The 22,251-nt window shown below is 57.2% G+C and overlaps 1 protein-coding gene across 1 annotated transcript; it reads right to left on the bottom strand.

Moving 5' to 3' along the window:
• Window positions 1-4,051: 4,051 nt before the first annotated feature.
• LINGO1 (leucine rich repeat and Ig domain containing 1) lies at window positions 4,052-21,835 on the bottom strand. Its single transcript, XM_049613915.1, has 2 exons — window positions 21,347-21,835; window positions 4,052-6,954 (listed from the first exon to the last, which is right to left on the bottom strand). The coding sequence occupies exons 1-2, from the start codon at window positions 21,350-21,352 to the stop codon at window positions 5,098-5,100; spliced, it is 1,863 nt and encodes a 620-aa protein (XP_049469872.1). The 5' UTR covers window positions 21,353-21,835; the 3' UTR covers window positions 4,052-5,097.
• Window positions 21,836-22,251: the final 416 nt, after the last annotated feature.

The raw sequence follows: 22,251 nt of genomic DNA, 5'->3' as shown, positions 1-22,251 counted from the left end.
TTACTTACCAGCTGGAGATCCATTTGTAGGCCAGTCACCATCGCTAATTCCTTACTCCTGGGTACACTGTAGAGGCCTGTGCGCCAATGAGTGGTTCCTAAGAGGACAAAGGCACCTCTGAGGTCCCTATGGAGGTCCCCAGGGGTGGCTGCAACAACCCTTGCATCCTGCATGCCCTTAGTGTTACGTGACTCTGCAGCTCTTCCCACCAAGAGCTGGGGTCTGTCCTCCCTCCCCTTGAATCTAGGCAGACCTGTGACTTGCCTTGAATCCTGGTGTAGGCCTCAAGAGACCTGGCGGTTTCCATTTTGCCATCTTGGGAGTGCTGAGCCACCATAAAAAAGTCCAGCTAGGCTGCTGGAGAGACCACGTGGAAATAAAGAAGCTGGCCTCTAACCCTTCCAACCTCCCCAGCTGAGACAGACATGGCCAGAAGCCACCTTGGATCTTTTGGCCCCAGGCAAGTCTCCCTAATCAACACCATGCAGAACTGACATGAGCTGTCCTTACCAAGCCCTGCCCAGGTTGCAAATTGGAGCAAATAAATGGTTGTCGTTTTGAACCACTAAGTTTTGGGGTGATTGACATGCAGGAATAAATAATTGATATGTCTCTTAGCTCTTTCTGCACCATCTTTACCCAAACTTGGCTTAGATCAGGTTGAGCTGATTGGACAAGGAGACGAGCACCTGATTTAGAGGCAGTCAATCCATTGGTTGGCAGGTGGCTAATCAGACTTTTTCTCTGGAGAATATGAATGAGGAGATCAGAGATCCTAGCAAGTCAGACTCTGAAGGAGGCTGGAGTTGGGGTTTGGAATGGGAGCGGAGGTGACTTTTAACCCTGTGTTATCAGAGGACATCAAATTGGGAGAGAAGCAGGAAAGCTGATAGACATGGAACCAAGTTCTGTGAGGTCCCCAATAAATCACTTAACTCCAGATGGTTTGTGCTGCCCCTGATCCTTGTACCTCATGAACTTTGTCTTTAGGCCCCCCAAAGTTCAAGGCCCCCCCAGGACCCCTAATACCCGCTAGGGTCTACACTGCTTCTCTGACCCCTTCTCCCCTGCTCCCTGTGACCTCCATCCCCGCACATGCACGCAGGTGGGGGCCTTGTCCTCCAGGGCCCCAGGGCATGGCCACTCTCTCTATCCTGGGCACACCGCCCTGATGGCCTGAGGTCCGCCTCTATCCTTCCACACAGCCCTGAGCCTTCAGGGGCAATTCGGAGGGCATCACCAGGCTTGGCTTCTACCCCGATCTCATTTGAAGTTTCAGCTCCCTCACTGTCCCCCATACAGTCCCTTCCTTTCTCGGTTCCTGAGTTCAACTACCACTCCCCTGCTTGTCCATAAGGATGCCATGCTAATAATGGTGGTGATTATTGCACACCAAACAGTTGTCACACCTGAGATGGAATTTAAACTGAGGTCTGCCTGACTCCAAAGCCCACGCCCCAGCCATCACTCTGCTGTGTGACTCTGAGGGGGTTACTTCCCCTCTCTGAGCCCCAGAGAGGGGCTTGTGAAGGGTAAAGCAGAGGTGGGGCAGAGGTGGTGGTGATCCGGGTGCTGGCTGCTAATACTCACCCAGCTGGGTGCCGTCTTTGTCCACATTCACTCGCTTGCCCAAGGTAGGCTCCCAGTCCTACCACCCTTCTCTTCAAGGCACCCCTGTCTCCTGGAGGAGCAAGCCTGGAGGCTGCCTCTGGTCTCGGTCCCCTGGAAATCAGGCTGGACTCTCAGGATTATCTTGCCTTTTCCCCAATAGCTTGGACCCAGGCTGAGGGGTGAGCAGAGCAGCCAGCCTCCTATCAGGCAGGACATCTGGACCCCACAACCCCATTGGGTCTGAGGCAGACCTAACTAGGACTGTGTGCAACAGGCTCCCAGAGGTGGGTGTGCCTCACACACAGTTGGGGCTGAGAATACCTGCTCCTCCTCTTTCCCCATCAGAGGCTCTCAGGCCATAGAGAAAGTAACCTCTTCAGCCTGACTTTTCAGCCTATTCCCCCGTTAAATCTGGCCAGGGCTCTTAGCAGTCGAGTCCATTCCTCTTTTCTACAGGAGGTCCCACAGCTAAGAAGGGGTAGTACTAAAGCCCAGGCTGCCTTTGCTCGGGCCAACCCAGCCGCCCGCCCTGGGCGTTCACATTCCCCCAAAATGACTCTCTCCCCGATCCGAAAACAACCTCACAATTTTCTTGTGTCCTTGAGTTTCCTCAGAGGTCTGGCTGCCTCATGGTAGCCGAGAATAAATTGGCCCTCTTCCCAGACCTTGTGAAGCCCCAGGCATCCCAGAGGAGTTAAGTAACAATCCCACTGTCAGCCACTGGCTCCCATTGGCTCCTGAGGGAGAACAGTGCCCACCAAGGTATCTAGAGCTGGGGTTATGGAGAGTCTGTGCTCTGGTCTCTCCCTGGAGGTGAGCAGCCCTCTCAGGGTCGTGGGGCCTCAAGTGATACCACTGGCCTCTTGTAGGTGTACAAGCCACCCCCTTGCTCAAGGACTCCCCTCCATGCTCCTGTGCCCCTGTGGTCTCCTGCCGATGGGAGTCCCTGGGCCTGGCTCTAAGAAGTCCCAAGCCAGGCTTAGAAGGCTATCGCTCTGGGACTCTGGAACTCCCAGGCCCTGGTCCTGTCACCTAGAAGCTGTGTGGCTTTCAATAAGCTACCACCCTCTCTGGTCCTCAGTCTCTGCATCTGTACCGGAGTTGGCCTTGATAGTAATCACCACCCCCACTGGTAGAGGGCTCACTGAGTGCCCGGCACCACATCAATCAACAAATACACCTATGCTCCTTCATTTAACGTCCTAACGACCAAAAGTAGTAAGATCATCTTTATGTTACAGATAAGCAGACTGAGGTTCGGAGGAGTTAAGTAACAATCCCAAACAGCTAGTAAGTGCTAGAACAGGACCTCAAACCCAGATCTGACCTCAAACCTCAGAGCCTATAATCACTAGTCTAGGCTGCTCTGCAGGGACCATCAACCTTTCCACACCAACATTCCAAAAGCCTATGGAGAGATGTTCCTGTTTCTTCCAAGGGATAAAACCATAGTTCCAAGGGCTTGAGGTTTACCCAGAATCAGGGACAGTCCTGGGGTTGTTGCTGAGAGAGGTGGATCGGGGCAGTCTGTCCCAGCTGTTGGCTGTAAGCTGCATCAGCTGGGAACCAAGAGCAGAGCAGGCTTTCGGGTACATCTGTGGATCAAATGAATGAATGAGTGAGTGAATGAATGAATGCATGAATGAATGAATAAATGAGTGCCAACCCCCTGCCAGACCCTGCTCACCAGGCCACCCCACCAGAGGTTTGGTTTAGAAGGTGCTAGGCATGCAGCTACCTAGTCCGTGCCAGCTTGGGTTGGGGGTGTGAGCCCCAGGAAGAGCCCCGGATGGAGGAGCTATATTCTGAAGTCTTGTCGTCAAGTGCTGACCTCCCCACTGCTTCCCCTTCACGTTCAGCTAAGTCTGCATCACCGGATTCTCCTCTAGCCTGAGGACTAACAGGGAGCAGGGTCATCCTGGGCCCACTGTGGGGCTGAATCCGAGTAGTCCCTGAGGAGAAAGAGGAAACTCGGAGGGGAGAAGCCAGGCCTCCCTACCCTGGTGGGCCCCCCCTGCCTGATGGGGATGGGGGTGAGCACATGGGTCGTTGGCCCAGCTTCTCGAGCCAGGGCCCACGGTGTCAGGGCAAGTTACAAGGTGACCTGGCTGGCTCTTTGTACTTCTGTCATCCGGGACATGCCTTTCCAGGGCCGAGTCTGGAGTGGCTGGGTTTGGTGTGAATGGGCGGGGCTGCTTCTGACCCTCTAGGTCAGTTTGAGTGCCTGGATCCTACCCCCAAACCCATGACTCTTCAGAGCCCAGACTAGGCTCAGAGTATGGTTGGTGGTGGCCTGGACCACTGTCCTGGGAGGAGCCTCTGAAAGTCCCTGGAGCGGCCCTCCCCTGGTGTGCCCCCAACCCTGACCCCATGGAGATCCCTTCGGGAGCCCCATCCCCGACAGTGAGATAATAATGACCATAATGAGAACAGTCACCCACACATGTGCACAGCGCTTTACAGGTTACAAAGTGTTTCACATACATCATCTCATCAATTCCTCACAACAGCCCTGTGAGGTAGGCAGGGCGGGGAGTAACGTTTCCATTTGTACAGATGTGGAGACTGAGGCCCAGAGAGGGTCAATGACCTGTTTGAAGCCACACAGTAAGTCAGCAGCAGAGCTGGGACCAGAAGTTAGGCCTCTGTCCCGCCTCCAGCCCCTGGCTCTCTCCACTGACTGTGCTGTCCTCCGGGAGGACCCCAGCCTCTGTCCAGAGTCTCGGCCACACCCGAGCCAGGCCCCCCAACCCCTGGCAGTAGTGCTTCCTGGCAGCTTGGCAGACAGCCCCCACCCCCTTCAGGCAGCCCTGTCTCCTCCACCTGCTCCCTGCAAACAGCCAGCTCAGAGCTGGGCCCGCACCTGCCCCGCTGCCTGCTTGTGTCGGTCGCCCGGGCAGGTGGGGCTCGAACCTCCTTTCCTGTTTTCCTGAGTGATCCCTCCCCATAGGGGAAGAGAAGAGAAAGGAGGAAGAGAAGGAGGAGGAGGAGGAGGAAGAGAAAAACAAGAAACTGAGTTGGAAGAGGGCCCTGGAGCAATCAGGACGTCATAAGTTTGCATTCCGACTAGCTATAGGAAATAGTGTTTTTTTTTCTCTTTTTATTATTTCAAGTTTTCATAAAAATCCATAATTATTGAAACCCAAGTTACAGAGGAAGTTCGTAACTTTTTTTATTGAATTATTGACTGTGCTGCATGTCGGTCTGTCAGCTTCCGACTCCAGTCTGTCAAGGAGTGCCCCTGTGCAGGTGGGTCCCCAGGCCTGGACTGCTGAGGTCCTGCTAGGAAGAGGGCAGGCGGTGAGGGCCGGCGGGGGGGGGGGGGGGGGGGGGCGGGCAGCAGGGAACGGGGCTGGGAGGAAGAAATAGAGTGTGTGTGGAGGGGCAGGGAGAGGCGGGAAGGATCGAGGAGCGAGCGTATGGCGGCCAGGCCCCTTCCCCTGCCCGGCTAGCCCGGGGGGTCCCTGCCCCTCCCCCGCCCCGTCCTCATATCATCTTCATGTTGAACTTGCGGGGCGCGTCGGCAGAGCTGATGCCTGCGTCCGACTTGCGGGGCACGTACTCGATCTCGATGTTGTGCTTCGTGTTGCCTTTGCCCCGGCTCCAGAGAAAGAGCAGCACCAGGCAGAAGAGGACGACGCCCAGGAAAGAGATGAAGCCCATGGTGGTGGCAATGATGAGGGTCTTGATGTCGAAGGGGAAAGGCACGGTGGCTCGGGTGCTGTTGGCCTCTCCCTCGCCCGGCTGGTTGGAGATGAAAGCGAAGGTCTTGTTGGGCTGATGGGGCCAGTCGGGCGAGTAGCTGCGCACATGCAGGTGGGCCGGCATGGAGTCGTTGCCGCCCGCGTTGGCCGCGATGCACAGGTACGTGCCATTGTCCTGTACCTGGGCGTAGCGCACCTCCAGCGTGCCGTCGGGGAAGACTGTGAGCCGCCCGTTGCTCTTGGCCGAGACCAGGTGCTTGCGGGGTGAGAGCCAGAGGATGGCGGGTGGCGGGTCGCCATCTGCCCGGCACACAAACTGCACCGTGTGGCCCTCGTCCACAAACACCTGCTGGGCTTTGCGGTCCCGGATGCGGGCACGGCGGCAGGTGAAGTAGTTGGGCAGGAGCACGTCTGGGAAGTCCTTGAACTCCTTGCCCTGGACGAATTCGGGCGTGGCACAGGTGGGCTGCTGCCGGTTGAAGTTGAGCCGCCAGCGGCGCCGGAACACCCACAGGAGCCGGCAGTCGCAGGCCAGCGGGTTGGAGTCCAGGATGAGCGTCTCCAGGTTGCCCACCGAGTGGAAGGCTGACTCCTCCAGTGTGGTCAGCTGGTTGCCCGAGACGTTTAGCACACGCAGGTAGTTGAGGCCGCGGAAGGCATAGGGCTCCACCACAGCCAGCTGCCCGCCCACCAGCTGGATCTCCTGCAGCCGTAGCAGCTCATGCAGCATGGAGCCCTCAATGGTGCCGATGGGATTGTAGGAGAGGTTGAGGAAGCGGAGATAGACCAGGTGGCGCACAGCCAGGTAGGGCACGGCGGTCAGATTGCAGTGTGTGATGGACAGGGATGTCAGGTTGAGGCCATAGAGGCAGTTGGGTGTCATGGTGTCCAAGTAGGGCCAGTGGGAGATCTCCAAGACCTTGAGCCGGTACAACCTCTTGAAGGAATAGTCCCGGATGGCGTTGATGTTGAGGTGCCGGAGCCTCAGGACGATGAGACTGTGCAGGTGGGACAGCGCCTCGGTGGGGATGGAGGTCAGGTTGCATTTCTCCAGTGTCAGCTGCTCCAGGCTGTTGAGGCCGCTGAAGGCTCGGTGGGAGATGTAGACGAGGTCGTTGTCGCCGACCTCCAGCGACTTGAGGTTGTACAGGTCCTGGAACATGTAGTCCAGCAGGATGACGATCTTGTTCTCGCTGATGTCCAGTTTGGTCAGGTTACTGAGGCCGGTGAAGACGCCCAGGGGGATGAGCTTCAGGCGGTTGCTGCGCAGCCCCAGCGTCCGGAGGCTGAAGAGGTTGTTGAAGGCGCCGGGCTCCACGGCACTCACGATGTTCTCGTTGAGCTCTAGCTCTTCCAGGTGTGGGAAGCTGGCGAACTCGTCCTGGTTGAGCGTTTTGATGCGATTCTTGCCCAGGTCCAGCAGGCGGGTCTCGGTGGGGATGCCCTCTGGAACCGCCACGAAGCGCTTGCGGTGGCAGAGCACGGCGCGGTCCTGGGCCGAGCACTCGCAGCGGGGCGGGCAGCCCGTGGCGGAGCCTGACAGCACCGAGCCCAGCACCAGCAGGAGGATGGGCTGCCAGCAGGCCAGGAGGGGGCTGGGCATGCTCCTCGCGCCCCCCGCCAGCATCCTCTCGCTCACCTGCAGCCAGGAGCAAGCACAGGACAGAGGGGGCGGTTAGAGGAAAGGGTCTGTCTGGACCCCAGTCTGTGCCCTCCTGCCCCTGTTAGAATGTCCCCGACACGGAGAGCTGGGGGTCCACAGTGGTATAGGTCGCTCCTGGAACCCCACAGTGAGGTCCCGATGCCCAAGCCGGAGAGCCTCCTGCCACCCCGTGCTGCTTCCTCCTTGCTCCCTATCCTGCCCAGAGCACTCCCAAGGAATTTCCCAGCACCCCTGGGATTGAGGGGGTTCCCTGAAAGGACAGGGTCACCTCAGAAGAGCCTGACATCGGCACCCCAGGTGGCATCCACCTCCTTTACAGTTTACATTTTACAGGCAATGTGATCCAGGCACACACCCAGTACCCCACCCCATGCCCCGAGCCTCAGCTTCCCCTGGTGCTCATCAGGGAGAAAGCCGGACCTGCTGAGTGGCCTCGGGGCTCACCGAGGGAATCAAAGGGGCCCAAAGGCTGAAGCCTCTGGAAACAGCCTGCAGAGGAGCATGTCTGGTCCCCAGGCCGTCAGGCCAGGGCTTCTGAGGCTGCTGGGGGCCACCCTCTCAGCCTTTAGCCTGAACTTCCTCAGGCACAGACACCACGGCGTCCTCCTCACCAGCACTGCAGCTGAGTCCCCAGCCCAAGAGTCCTGGGATATCAGCAAACCCAGTGGCACCTGTCAGTGTGCATTAATTTGCTTCCCAATGGGGTTTCTGGATCAGTGGAGGGCACAGCCGCCAGAACCCAGGACTCTACCCTGATGCCTCCCATCTGTCTCTGGGGGTTCCGATCACACTCCTCCTGGAGCCGGGGTTCTGTGAGGCTGCTAGTCTGAGGTGGGAGCATTCAGATTCCCATAGCCCAGAACGGCAGCGGCAGCTGGAGGCGCCCGTCCACACTGTGGCACTGAGGACGCAAGGCTCGTTACAGCTGGGCCCTGAGGAACACGACAGGCTTGGGTGGCCGTGACAGGGGTAGTGGCACCAGGAGGGGGCCCAGCTTGAGTACAGGCTGCAGGTGGAGTAAGCAAGGGGTGTGCGGGAGTGAGCCTCCCCGCCCCCTCCACCCCCGTGACTCTCCCCCAGCTGTGTTGAGAGGCTACTTGCTCCCACCTGTGCCCAGACTGCCTCTGCCACCTCCTCCTTCCCTCCTCTGTTCCACCCCATGGAACAGCAAGGTCAGCAGGGAGCTAGGAGGGCTAGTCTGGACTTCTTGAAACCCCAGGGGTTGGGCCAGGTGGTCTCTGGGGGCCAAACAATAGCCCAACTGCTCACATGCCACCCTTGGGCCTCTGCCCTGTTCACACACCCCACACACATGGTGCCAAGGGGGGCTCACCACAGGAAGGGGACGCCCAGGCTGGGAGGGCCCCACATCTCTGCCCCTGATCAGGCCCTTCTCCCACCTCTCCCAGCACACCCTCACCCCGACACACACCTGTACAGAGCCTCTGCTTTCAAGGCCACAGGTCTTGTCACCCACACTTCAACTCTTCAGGCAAGGGGGGCTCAAAGAGCCTGTGACTGCCCAAGGAAACCCAGCCTGTAGAAGGGGGTGGATCTGGGACCAGAGCTCTAGTCTGCGAGACATGCCACACAACTTCCGGTGCTCCCGCAGTCTCCCAGGGCTGACAGTGCTCCCTGGTTGTTGATCGACTAAGTGACTGATTAACCTGAGAGGGCTCTGGGTGTTACTGACATGTTATGGAATCTGCAAGGTTTTGTCATCCCCAACGGCTTTGCCCACCCCCCTCCCCTCAGCCCCTCTCATCCTCTCTCCAGACTCTTGTGGTTCAGCTTCCCCCACCCCACCCCCACCAGGCCATTTTCCACAGTCACACATGCTCCAGTCACCCACCAGAAAAGCAAACATCCTGACAGGCGATCAATAAGTAATTGCGCCGGCAGCTGGGGCCGGCACGGGTATGAGGCTGGGGACCCGGAGAGGTAAATAGGACTTTTAGCGCCCAGCTCAGGGCTGGGCTGGTGGGCGAAGTGGGGGCTGCTGGAGAGGGGGCTGAGGACTGACGGGGGGACAGAAATGGCACAGGGCACCTGAGACGCTGATAAGTCCCTCACATACACGAGAATAAAGCATTCAAAGCCACCACCACCCTGCCTCAACCTACCCACGTACTCCTCTGCCACCAGTCTGCTCCGTGAAACCACCCAGGTGTCCCCACCTTGTCCTGGCTCTAAACCATCTGCTTTTGGAGGACTCTCCCAGCCTCCTGCCCTAGCAGCCTTTGTGACCTCCTTTTCCAAATGTCGCCTCCTCCACGAAGCCATCCGGAACCTATGCATTCAGAAATCATCTCTTTCCCACGACACTGAAGCACCTTACACTTATTAGTAGTGACGTTACGTAACTGCTGTAGAGCACACCTTGTTCTAAAAATAACTTGAGACAACTGACAGAAAACATTATGCAACAAGATAAAAAGATAAAGCCAGCCAGTGAGGAAAGAATCCCACGAAGTCATGCATAGCGACTAAAGGTGAGAGCTTCCTGGGAACCTGAACAAAGAGGCAAATACACTCAGCTCCTCAGCGCCTGGCGCCGCGCCCATGATGTATGCTTAATCCTGGATCAAACAGTCACGGGTGCTTCTGTCTCACAGAGCAGCGCCCAGGGGTGTCCTCTGAAAGAATGTATGCAAGAGTTTGTGCAGGGGTTGAGGCCCTGTGAGTGAGCAGGCCCGCTGAGCAATGACAGACCGGAGAGTTCACATACGTCGATGGAAAAGCATTGCTTGGTGTGGCTGCCACACTCCGGCCTGGCAGTTAGACCCGCAGACGACAGGCCATGCTCCCCAGGACCAAGATAGCTTCAGAAGGGTACATCCTCCTAATTGCCTCATCCCTCACCTTTTACATGTGGCTGTCCTGAAAGGTGGGGAAACTGAGGCCTGGAGAGGTTAAGAAGCCTGCCCGAGCTGGCACGGCAGGAGCACAGCACACGGGGCCTAGTCTCCTGGTCTGACACCCCCAGGGGGCCCCTGTCATTGAGGGGTGCTGACAGGGCTGTGTCTGAGGGGGTCACCAGAACTGCTGAGTGGGCAGTGTGCTCCTGCCTTCCTGGCAGGGCGAATCCCGCTGGTTACTCCTGCAATTGCAGCGAAGTGTTTTATGCATTTTAATCAGCGTTTTATTTTGGATCCTTGCCCCCTGAAGGGCTTCCCACAAGAGCAAGAGTTTAAAAATTGGACCAATAAATACAAAGGGAATAAACATCGAAAGCAGGCAGGTGGGCAGGCAAAGGGAGTGCTGTGCCCGGGGCACAATGTTCAGACCCCACAGCAGCCTGAGCCCTCCCGATCCCAGAGTGGTGAGAGAAGCTGAGCTGTCAGACCTGATCTGCAAAGGGCTGCCTCCACCATCACACTCTCACTCCTATCTTGGGGCATATATGCCTGGCTCAGTTGCTCCCCACTCTGGCCCCAAATGGTTCTTCGGCCACCCCTACTCTGCTGTGTGACCTTGGGCAAGGCCTGCCCTCTCTGGTTTATTTCCTCCCGGTACAGTGAGGGGCTGGATTCCAGGCTCTCTGAGGGAGCCCACAACAGAAAATGACTTTCACCAGCTAGAAAGTCAACATTCTCAAACCTGGTTAGAGGAGGAGTGGGGGCTCAGGCCCCAAACTGCAGTTCCACCAGGCCCGGAAGGATCTATCTGAAAGGCTCCCCAGTGGGGCTGTCCCCTGTGGGGCTCAGGATGGGAAAGGGGACTGGTGGGGACAGAAGGGGCATCAGATCACCCGTGAGTAGACTTGGGGAGAGGGTGAGGGTCATTCCATCTCCTAAGGCAGCATTCAAAAGAGATTATTTTGTAGCCATTTGACAGATAAGAACTCAGCCTTCCTGAAGGGAATTCATTCGCCCTCAGGCCTAGGCACAAAGTTAGGGGGCAGCAGAGCTCTGTTCCCCCTGGTCAGCTTGCCTGCCCGAGAGCTGCCTGGTGTGAAGCGGGAATTCTGGACACACAGGCAGAGCAGGGAGGGGCAGGCCTGTCAGGGCAGTGCTGGGGAAGGCCCCAGGGTTGGGGGGGGGGGGCATGCCCTTAGAGAGCTCAGGTAGGCGCCCTGCCCCCCAGACCCGACCTGTTCCTCGACTGTGCACTTTGAACACACTGAGTTTCTTCTCCTGTGCCTGCTGCCATTGTCCGTGCTAGAATCTCACCTAATTTGGGGTGGGCTGCAGCACAGAATGGAAGGTTTTGTCATTTTAGGTTTATGGTATCAATATTTCATGGTGCTTCCACTCAGCACTCTTCAGGGACTCCCCAGAATACACAGGCACAAGGTCCCTGGCATGGAGGTGCCCGCTGCCATTGCTGGGGGCTCGGGGCCTCTGGGTGTCAGCCTGGCTTTGTGACCTGAGCAATCGCGGTGGGCTGTTGCCCCTCGTGCAAATGAGGTGGGCATATGCCCCCTCACCTCCTGTCCTGACATCCTACTACGACTGGGTCTGCAGCAGGAGGGAGTGAGGAGGGACGAGGGACTTGGTGGACCTGGGGAGGGGGCTGAGGGCATCAGAACGTCTGCCTACGGCCCTATCCAGCTCTGCCACCAAGAAATACGTGGAAGAGCAGAAGAAGAAAGGTGACAGCAATAGAGAAGAAAAGACACACAGAGGGCCATGCAGGAAAGACAGGGAGGAGAAGAGAGAGTCAGAGAACACGGAGGAGAAAGACGGGCACCTGGGACAGTGGGCAGGGAAGGTTGGCCCGGGTCAGGGGAACACGGAGCGAGAGCTTGCCCCACAGGTTCGACTCCCATTTCCTGAGCTCCTGTGCACACGCTGCATGTCCCAAGCCCTGGGCCCGTTACATCTCCTGTCCTGACCACCACCCCATGAGGTAGGTTGGATTACTCAGAAAAGTGAAGGCACCCATGCAGGGTGACCAAAGAACAGTGGCAGATTCCTCGTGGCCTGCCCTGTCCCCAAGTCCCTGCCTGCCTGGGGTCCCTTCTTTGCCTTCAGCTCCAGGACATGGAGCCACTGGATCCATTTCATGAAAGGATGAAGTGTGTTAGTGGGAAGTGTAGTATCGGCTCAGAGGCAGCCGTGGCCATGTGGCCGGGGGAGGGGTGGAGGTGGGGGTGGCATGAGGCTTGGCTACAAAGCCCTCAACAGTCACCCTAGGTCGGGGTCTTTCTCCCCTAGCAATGGCTGGCTGTCCACCACGTGCCCAGAGCTCTCACATTCAGTTTTCAGAATCCAGCTCAAGAAGGGGTCACCCTCCTGGGAACCCCTCTGATCTCTGCCGTGTCCGGTGTCCGAGGAGCGCCCGCCACTGCTGTGTTCGCTCTCTCCCTTCCTCCCTGTTGGAGCTTCTGCAGCCTCCTCTGTGTCCCCCAGATTGAGAACCCCCAGGGCAGGGCCAGGGCTGACAGAACCTCACCCATCCTCAAAGGGGCAGAGAGAGCCAGTCAAGCAACTCCTGAGAACAGCCCCTCCTAGGGCTTTCCTGGAGGAGGAGGTGTCATGAGAGCTCAGGCTGAACACAAATACATTTCCACAGGCCAAGAAGGGAGCAGGGGGAAGGCACTTTCGAGGGAGGGAATATGCTAGCAAAGGTGTGCAGGGGTGGAAAGCACCCAGGGACTCCTAATTGCTTCTCTCCTACCCCAAATCCAGATGGTTCCTCCCCGGCTCCTTCTAAAGCCACTCCATTCTAGCTTTCTAGGGCTAATCCCTGCTGAGGTGTGAATGGCTGATAATAGTTTAAGGTGTGAGCAGCTAATGGGGGAAACCCAGTCCCTGGCCAGCCTAATTGGGCAAGGGCTGCCCCCTGGCACAGGGAGTTTGAGTGGACGGGGAACCCTAAGAGAGGAAGGTTCCGGTGCCCAGGCTGGCCTCCGGCAGGAGAAATCCTGTCTGTGCGGTCAGCGGGCGGGCAGCATGGCAGCCTCTGTCTGTCTCCTCCTGGGCTGGTCTGCCCGCCTTGGCCTGTCCTCTCCCTCTCCCTTCTCCTCCTCCTGCAGCTGCCCCCCACAGGGAGAGAAAAATCAACCTGGAAGAAAATTGAGGTCATGTCCTTTGTCGTGTATAATTCTTTATTTTCCTCTTGCTCTTGGTTTTGGCAGAGTTGCTGGGCTCCTGGGGCGTGTGTGTGTGTGTGTGTGTGTGTGTGTGTGTGTGTTTAGGGGGGTGGCCTGTGTGGGTGTGTGTGCCTGCTGTCCCTCCTCCCACCACTCCACACCCTCCCTTGCCCAGTGCCGCCAGCCCCATCTCTTAGACGAATTTGGAAACTCAAGCCTCTCCCAAAGGTGCTCACCCGGCCTCTCAGCCGCAGCCAAGCTGGAGGGTGCTGACTGGGCACGGGGTGACTGCCTGCCCGTTGGCTAGGCCAGCTGCCTCTGTGTGTGGCCCTAGGCAAGCACCTGCCCCCTGCATGTGAGGGAGGGATGCCTCTGCCCACCCCACAGCCCACCCCCCCGGAGCACAGCTGATCTCAGGAGCTGCTAGCCTTCCGGCCAGCCCACAGCTCCAGGCCATTTTTAGGATAAATTATGAATTTTAATTGTCAAAGCATCTTAGTGTTTAAAGCTTTCTATGTATAGGCTCTGCCCGCCAGGAGTGGCCGGCTTGGTGGGGAGGAGCAAGGGAGGGGCAAGGCCTAGAAAAGCCCTCTTCTGGGTAAGCAAAGGGCATGGGGCTCACGGGTCCCAGGCCTGGGCTCCAATCAGGGCCCACTGTGCACCTGCCCTGCCATATGACCTTGGGTGACCCTGGACCACTCTGGGCGCTGCCTGTCTCTTCACAGACTTCTTCTGAGGTGAAAGTCCAGCCGGGAAGCTAGGAGCTGTCCTGGGGGAAGTGGGAGAAAGCCACTGGTTCTAGGAAGCTTCTTAGTTGTCTGTACTGAGGTCACCTGAGTGGACAACACCCCTACTTGGATTGGAGCTGTCCCAGGATCGAGGAGGGGTAGACAAGCACCCATGTGGTGACCTGATGGGGCTCAAGGAAAACCCAGGTCCCGTACCCCTACATCTCCCTTCACACCTCCTCTCTGAGTCTAAGATACCAACATAGGCTCAAAGGGGCAAGGAGGTGCCCCAGAAAGCCTCTGGCTCCATCCCCCACCCAGGCCATCTTGGGAGGTGCCTAGCAGATCCCCTCATGCATACTGGTTGCCCCAGTCCTCAGGGCTCCTCTACCTTGGGAACAACTCAGATTGGCCCGTCTCAGGCTTTGGAAGCCTGGAAACCAGCCCTGGGAGGGCTATCAGCCTTGAGCTTGAATGAGGAGGAGCTCACAGCCTCAGAGGCCCGCCCAGGGCAGGGAGCAGCTTGCTGAGGGCAACAGTATGGCATTGGAAGGCCAGAGACCTAATAAATATAATGATAATGAGGGCCTCTTGTGTGCCAGGCATTATTCTAAGCACTTGCCGTATAAAAATTCATTTCTTAGGGTGCCTGGATGGCTCAGTTGGTTGAGTGTCTAACTCTTGGTTTCATCTCAGGTCATGATCTTGCAGTTCGTGAGATCAAGCCCTGTGTCGGGCTCTGTGCTGGCAGTGTGAAGCCTGCTTGGGATTCTCTCTCTCCCTCCCTCTCTCATATTCTCTCTCTCTCTCAAATAAACTAAAAAAAAATAATTCATTTCTGCCACCACAACTTGTTGAAGTAGGCTATGTTATTATCCCCATTTTGCAGATGGGAAAACCAGAAGCAAAAACAGGTTCTATAACTTGCTCAAGGTCAAACAGCTAGCATAATATGAACTCAAATGTGAACTTGGTTCAATTTTCACAGCAATCTTATTAGGCTGACATTATTATCCCCATTTTACAGATCAGAAAACTGAGACACAGAGAGGTGATGCAGTTTGCCACCAATTACACAGCAACAGATGGCAGAGCTGGGATTAGGACTGAGGCAGTTGGACCCAAGGCTGTCCTGAGCAGGCTTGCATACTGCCTTTCCCAGATTCAGGTTCAAGGGCCTACTGAGCGGTATGATTGTGGGCAAATGGCTTTATATCTCAGGGCTCCAAACTCCTTATTCAGAAAAGGGGACAGCAGACTTCACACTGCCCTCTCAAGGCTGGAGGCAGAGAATTCAAAGAGAGGGAAGGAAAGAGACATTTATATCGAACCCATATACTGAGTGCTTTGCGGAATGACCCCACCAACCCTCACCACATACCCTGTGAGGGAGGAAGCATTAACCCCACTTCACTGATGAGGAAACTGAGCCTCCAAGCCACTAGTTCACCTGCCCAAGGTTACTGAACTTGTCTGCCTCTATAGGCATGGTAACCCCAGAGACCACCACACAGGTGAGGGGAATTTGGCCCAAGAACTTGAGGGATTTGTCCTAGGTCCCACAGCATCTCAGGGCTAAGGCCTATGAAGAATCCCAGCCTCCTGACTACAGCATCTCTCCCCAACATAATGCCAGACAGGATACCACAATGGGGCTAGATCAGGGATAAGTGAAGGTTTGAGTTATTTCTGCCTCAAGAAGGGGAAAAGATTTAAAAACAACCCCCAATACATCCAAACTGAGGCCCAGTGAATTTTTTTTTATAACATGGACAGTTTTATAAATAAAACCTCTTGCCATTCTATCACCACTGACTACTCAAAGCCCTCTCTGCTCAAGTGAGTCTTGTCCAACCCCTTGCCAAAACCCATTTTCCCAACCTGGTACACGGAAGTCAGAATCAAGGGGTGGGGCGCCCCTCTGGTCAGACACACACAGGTTCCACGTTCTGCTCAGGCACGACTGCTGCCATCACGCAGCTGCCTGCTCGTGAGAAGCCCACGCGTGGGGAGAGGCATCTCCGCAAATCTCTAAGGGGAAGGCAGAGGGTGCAAAGAGTCCAGTGCAAGCCAAGAGGGTGGAGTCAAAACCAACAGGCAGAATCCTAGGGGAGGCCCATTCAGCTCCGTGTGAGGTATCGAACGGAAGACCAGATGGCTCAGGATAGAAGATCTGCCTTGGGAGTAGGGAGTGAGTAGCCTGCCATCAAAGGTATGCAAGCAGAGCATTATGGACCAGGGACACTGCAGGAAAACCCCTCTGCCAGCTAGGATCCACACCTCAGCAGCCCCTCTTAGCTCTGAGATACCCCCATCTCGCACCTAAGTAAAGGGACGTGAGATGGCCAGTCCCTCCCAACTGCATCTCCAGCCCTGTGCTGGGCCGGGCAGAGGAAGCATGCTGGCCAGGGCCCCACTCCCTCGCAGAGACATGAGCAGGTTCTCTGGAGGGGGAAGCAGAGGAGGTGGCAGAGAGAGATTAATTCCCTGAAATGGGAAAAAATAGAAAAACACACACACACCACACACCCTAATAACATGTAATAAGAGGTTGGAGACAAGGAACAATGGCCTGGTAATGTCACCCTGGCGGCAATCAATTTGGGTGTCACATGAAATAGGCATAATTATTCCGCCAGCCCCATTGCTCGTTTCTAACCAGCTCCAGGGGCCCAGGTCTGGGCGGGGAAAGCGGCCTGGAATCAATCGTTGGTGCACCAGGCTGGCAGAGGGAGCAGCCTCAAATTACCTTGCCAGCACCAAGCTTCTCAGCCTCTGTGGGTACACAGAGGGCCTCCTGGGGGGGACCTTGCTAACATCCAGGAACGACCTTGCTCAGCCACCCTTCATTCATGCAATGGGCAAGAGCAATCAGGGAGGACTCCCCGAGGAGGTGAGAATGAAGAAGAACAAATACACGTTTGTTCCATCCAGTATTCATTCTCCAGGTCACCAATCTCTTATTAAGCACTCACCAATGCCATTATTAAAATGGGCTGTGCATTATTAAAATAATGAAGCACGGGCTCTCCCCCTCTCCAAAGCTAGGATCACCTCATGCCCAACCTGGGGGTGAACACAGAACCACGGGGGTTCCTTTGGCTTAACTGTGCAGAACTTAATCTCTCCTTGCTCCCTCCTCCTTCATCGCCACTTCCCTGGGGAATCCTCCTGACTGCTCCTGCCCCTCCCTGAGCTCAGGGCTTGTACAGACAGCACCCCACAACTGGAGATGCTGACGTACAAAAAGGACAATCGCTTCCTAAGCATCTGTTACAAGCTGGCTGCTGCCCTCTCAACCCCCATTTCATACACCAGAAACCTTGAATTCCAGAAATGCAAACCAAGGCCACAATGTAACACCATTTTACACTCAATCAATTGGTAAAAACCGAGAGGGCTGACCATACTGAGTACTGGCAGGGGTGGGGAGCAGTGGCGACACTCCTCTCCTGCTGGGGGGAAGCATAAATGGTACAACCAACTTGGAAAACACTTTGGCACATTTTCTAGTAAAGCTGAATATGAACATGCCCTATGGCCCAGCAATTCTGCTCCTAGCTGTGTGCCCCAAGACACTCTGCACGCTGCCTCAGGAGACAGGACAAGAAGGTTCACGACAGTATTGTCTGTAAGAACAAAAAGGGAAACAACCCACAGGCCCATCAATAAAAGAATGATAAATACACTGTGTTATGTTCAAACCACATAACATTATGCATCAGTGGAAATAAATGAACTACATTACCATTATCCGCAACAATATAGAGGAAGCTTTACAAATACGATGTTGAAGAAAAAAAGCAAATTCTAGAGGGCTGCAAACAGTTTCAGGTTCTTTTCACAAAGTTCAAAAGTAATACAAACGGAACAATGTCTATCTATTAAAATGCATGATTTTTAAAAAGGCAAGGCGATGCTAAACAGACCGTTAGGATAGTGGCTGCCTCAGAGAAAGAGGCCAGGAATAAAGTGAGGAGAAGCACATGGAAGATGTACATCATTATTAAAGTGCTGGTGTTCAGGTTGGGGAATAGGGCTGCCACGTTTGTTCTATTATTATCACTAACGCTACACACGTTAACTAGTCACCAGGCCATGCCCAGACCAGCGAGCCCTGAGCCCCAGGGGTCAGAAGGAAGGCATTCTAGACAGCTTTGTGGGCTGGGGGCTTTGGGAAAGTCATGCCACCTCTCTGGCTCTCAGTTTTCTCAGCTATAAAATCAAGTCTTTGCACCAGTTACAGGGAAAAGATTGTGAACAAATCACTGATCTAAACTATGAGTAGTGAGCATTTCTGGAGAGTTTACTGTATACTGGGCATTGTTCTAACCACTTGGCATGTTAGCATACTTAATCCTCCTGCCGGTCCTAAAGGTAAATACCCTTGCTATCCTCACTTTGTGGCTAAGGAGACTGAAGCCCAGTGAGATTAAGTAACTAGGCAGAGGTGGAGCTGAGATCTGAACCCAGGGATCTGGCCCCAGGGTCCACACTCAACAAGTTCACTATAAAGTAACATCAAAGGAACCGAGCAAACATGAAGATGAGATTGTTGGGCAGCAGAGCTCTACTGGGCCCACAGCACCCAAGGACGTTCATCCATCCATCCATCCATCCATCCATCCATCCATCCATCCAATGCATAAACAGAGGTCAGTATCAAGAATGCCTCAAATGCTTTTGGAAATGAACCTGCCTTACCACACTCTTTCTACAAAGAACCGTCCCCAGTTCTGGAATCCTCTGTTTTCTGTGTCTCTGCAAAGTCTGCTACCACCTCAGGACCTACTCAGTCTCTCTCCTTCTGGTGGACCCCTGACTACCTCAGCCCCCACAAACAAATCCCATCCTTCTCTGAGTGCCTGTGTGTGCTAAGTACCCCACCTGGGGCACGCTTGATGTCACCTAGCTCTGTCCATCCATACAGGCTGAAGACACTGTGTCCCCTCCAGGCAGTCCTTGCCACCAGTCAATAGCTGCTCCCCGGTGCCTCCCAATGTTTTCCCTATCCCAGGGGCAATCAGGGGAGCCCAGGGGATGGGGACAAGATGGCCCAGGGTGTTCAAGGCAATCCAAGGGAGCCATAAGAGGGCCTAGTCCAGAGCTAAACAGCTCAGCCAGGATGTGTAAAATAAACACATGAATTAATTCGGCTGGTATAGTATTAGGTGCAAACCAATGCACCTAATGGTTCTTCACTGTGGGTGCCTGGAGGAGGGGGATCAGTAACTTAGAGATGCTGAGGTACAAGGAGGCTCCCTCGAGGAGGGGCCAGGAGAAGAAGAGAGGAGAGCCTCTGGGTAGGGATGCCTGACCAAGACAGCAAGACAGGTCATAGGGGGGTGTATAGAGGCACTGGTGGGCAGGGAACAGAGAGCCATCAATGGGTAACCACTGGGAAGGCGGGTGGGTGGGGAGGAACCCAGTGGCCGGGAGGTGCCATCTTTCCATAGAGTGCCGCACAGAGGACAGCTAGACCAGGAGACCCTGGCTAGCAAGGCGAGGCTCTGACTGAAGTCACCATCATCTACTGCCTCCCCTCCCTGGCCTTTCACTAGCCCCACAGGACTATATGACACGCCGCCTCACGCCTCCATGGGACCCGGTGTAAATCACTGCACTGCTTCACTTCTCCCCAGGAACGTACCCTCAGCCCCAGTCGTGATCCGCCAGCCATTTGCTTTGGTGGGCACCTGGAGAGCAGCACCAGATGAGCCGTCACCGGTACCAGGGATCCCATCTGGCTTTATGAGAACAATGACCCCCCCCCCCCCCGCCCCGCCACAGGAGGTTTCGGGTCATTTGGGATTTGGGTTTTGTTGGTGTCCCTCCGGAATGCTGAGTTTTAGGAAACAATATCTAGTAAAGGAAAAAAACGGGTGCTCAGAGGCAGGGGATAGAGCAACTGACTACTAGGATCAAAGAGGACTACTGCCAGGGGCAGAGCAGTCTCTCCCTGGTCAACACAGGAGCCCTCAGCCCACAAGCCAAGATTCCTGGGCCTTGAGCACACACCCATCCCCCCAAATCTGGCCCCAGGGATTGAAGACTTACTCTAACTCAAGGCCCTGGAGGCACTGCAGCCTTGACCAAGGCCCATCTCATACTTCATTGGCAGGGGGTAGGGGAGGAGACAGAGACAAAGAGCGCATCACAGGGGGGGCTACCCTCACCTTTGCTAAGCCCCCCTCCAATAGGAGCATAGGGGTGCTGCCCGGAGTCCCTATCTGGGTTCCGGGGAGTTCCTGGTCTCCCCCTTCTGGAACCTCATTCCCTCTCTCCTGCCTCAGGCAGTGGGGAGAAAGCAGGCAAGCTGTCCTGGCAGACCAGGTCCCACATAAGGACAAAGGGTCTGGAAACTGCTGACCCTCTCTTCCCTCACCGGCATTCCTCCCTGGATGTGGGGAAGCCCCAGGCGCTATGCCGCCTGGGTGCCCCAGCTCATTGCTCCCTGGGCATGGGAGGCACCGATGCCGGAGCTGTTGCCATAATGGCCAGCAGGGCTGAGCCCAGAGCCACGGGCCAGGCTGGGCTGAGCACCCTCTGGCCGCCCAGGCCACGCAGGGGAGGGCCGGATGGTGGTCTGGGCTGGCAGGGAAGGGGCTGGCCCAGATGGCACTGCCCCCCACCTCAGGGCCTCCTGCACTCCCACAGCACTCCCACCCGCCCCTTCTCCCCCACCAGATTCAGGACCAGGAGAACAAAGGGGGATGCCTCCAGCACAACCAGGGACCGATGGCTCTGGGCTGGGATCCCAGGCAGGAACAGGAAGGGGACTGTCCACTGGGCCTGGCCCCACCCCTCCTCAAAGTGGAAGCCACCTGGAGGGACACATCTTCTGTGGGTGCCTTGGCCACCTCACAGAGAGTGGGGAGGCAGAACAGGACACTCCCTCCTCACCTCCCTTTTCTCAGCTGGTTCCCACCTCCCACCGGCTGCCTCAGAATGAAAAGTGGGGCAGGAGGAGGTGAGAAACCGGGGCTGAAGACAGACAAAGGGAGGCCCCTAAAGGGTTCCTGGGTCCTCCACAATCCCAACTCCCTCTCCTGCACTCTTCCTACCCCTCATTTCACCTTTCCCCCCCTCCTTGGGCACGAGCTGGAAGGGGGTTGCTCCTGATCAGGGGACGGAGCTGGTGCCCAGGCTGGAGCCCGTAGAGAAAACTGGTCCCTCGCCTGCATCCCCCAGCTAGCCAGTGCCCAGCGCTGGCTAGGGGTACGGGGGGCGGGGGGGGGTACCTGCGATCTAAGGAGAGGGGCAGCCACCCCGCTGAACAAGGGGCTTACCCTCCAGGATGAATGGTGCTCAGAAGGGGAAGGGGGACGGTGGACAAGCCGGACTAGGAACCCGGCAGGGCCCCTCCACAGCTCTGGGATGCCAGCTAGCCAACAAGGAATTTGTTGGGGTGGGAGAAAAGGGAAAGGAAGAGTCTCCATTTCTGGGGCTTGAGGAGGGTCAGATCTGTGACCCCAAAGAGGAATCTGGGTGGCGCTGGGGTGCCCCGCGGCCCCAGGAGGGCGCAACCGGGCCAACGGCGGCCTGCACGGGAGCGTGCCGCGGGGCTGCCCGCTCGGGGCTGGGCCGCGGCTGCCGGGCTCACCTGCATGTCGGGCGCACCGTCCGTCCGCTCGGCTCGGTCACCAATCGCATGTCTCCCCCGCCGGGCTTCAGCCCCTGCCCAGCCCCCTCCTCCGTCTCCTCCTCCTCGTCCGACACCTCCGCCCGGCCGTCCACGCGCCCTCGCAGGGCTGTCTGTCCGTCTGTCTGCCCCAAGCGGGCGGGAGCCGAGCCGGAGCCGGGGCCGGGGCAAGGGCGCGGGAGTGGGGAGGCGGGAGGCCGCGGCCCCGGCGGGCGGAGGGGCGGGCGCGCTCAGGACGCGCGACGCGGATTCGGAGAGCCTGGTTCTGCGCCCCGGGCCGGCCTGGAGCCGCCGCCGCCGCCTCTGCCGCTGGGGCCGGGGTCGAGGCCAGGCGCGCTCCGCAGCGGGGCCGGGGCCAGGGCTGAGGCCGGCAGGCAGCGGCCGCGCATGCTGCTCGGAGCCCCGCGCCGGGAGACGGGCCAGAGCCGCGCGGGTGGGGACTCCGCGCGCTCCGGGGCCGGGGCCGGGACCCGCCGCCGCTGCCGCCTGCGCTGTCGCCGGCCGCCCGCTCCGGCTCCCGCACCGGCTCCCGCCCGGGCTCCGCGCTCTGCCGCGGCGCGGGGAGGGAGCGTGAGGAGCGAGGAGCGAGCCGGGGAGGGAGGAGGGACCGAGGGAGGGAGGGAGCAAGCGAGCGGCGGGAGCCGGGCGGGGGAGGAGAAGGCGCGGCCGCAAAACCAAGGAGGGGGGAGGTGGGGTGGGGGGCCAGTGTTCTTTCAGCAGAGGGGGCGGAGAGCGAGGAGCGCCCCAACCACTGCCCTGCACGGATGGGGCAACGAAACTGGCAGTGGGGACGCAGGCGAGGGGCGCGCCAGGCTCGCGCCTCAGCCCGCGCCCCGGAGCACGAGCCCCGCACCGGCCGCGCCCCT

The sequence above is a fragment of the Panthera uncia genome (assembly GCF_023721935.1).
Source record: "Panthera uncia isolate 11264 chromosome B3 unlocalized genomic scaffold, Puncia_PCG_1.0 HiC_scaffold_1, whole genome shotgun sequence".
NCBI classification, from domain to species: Eukaryota; Metazoa; Chordata; class Mammalia; order Carnivora; family Felidae; genus Panthera; species Panthera uncia.
This window is presented reverse-complemented; position numbering and strand designations above follow the sequence as displayed.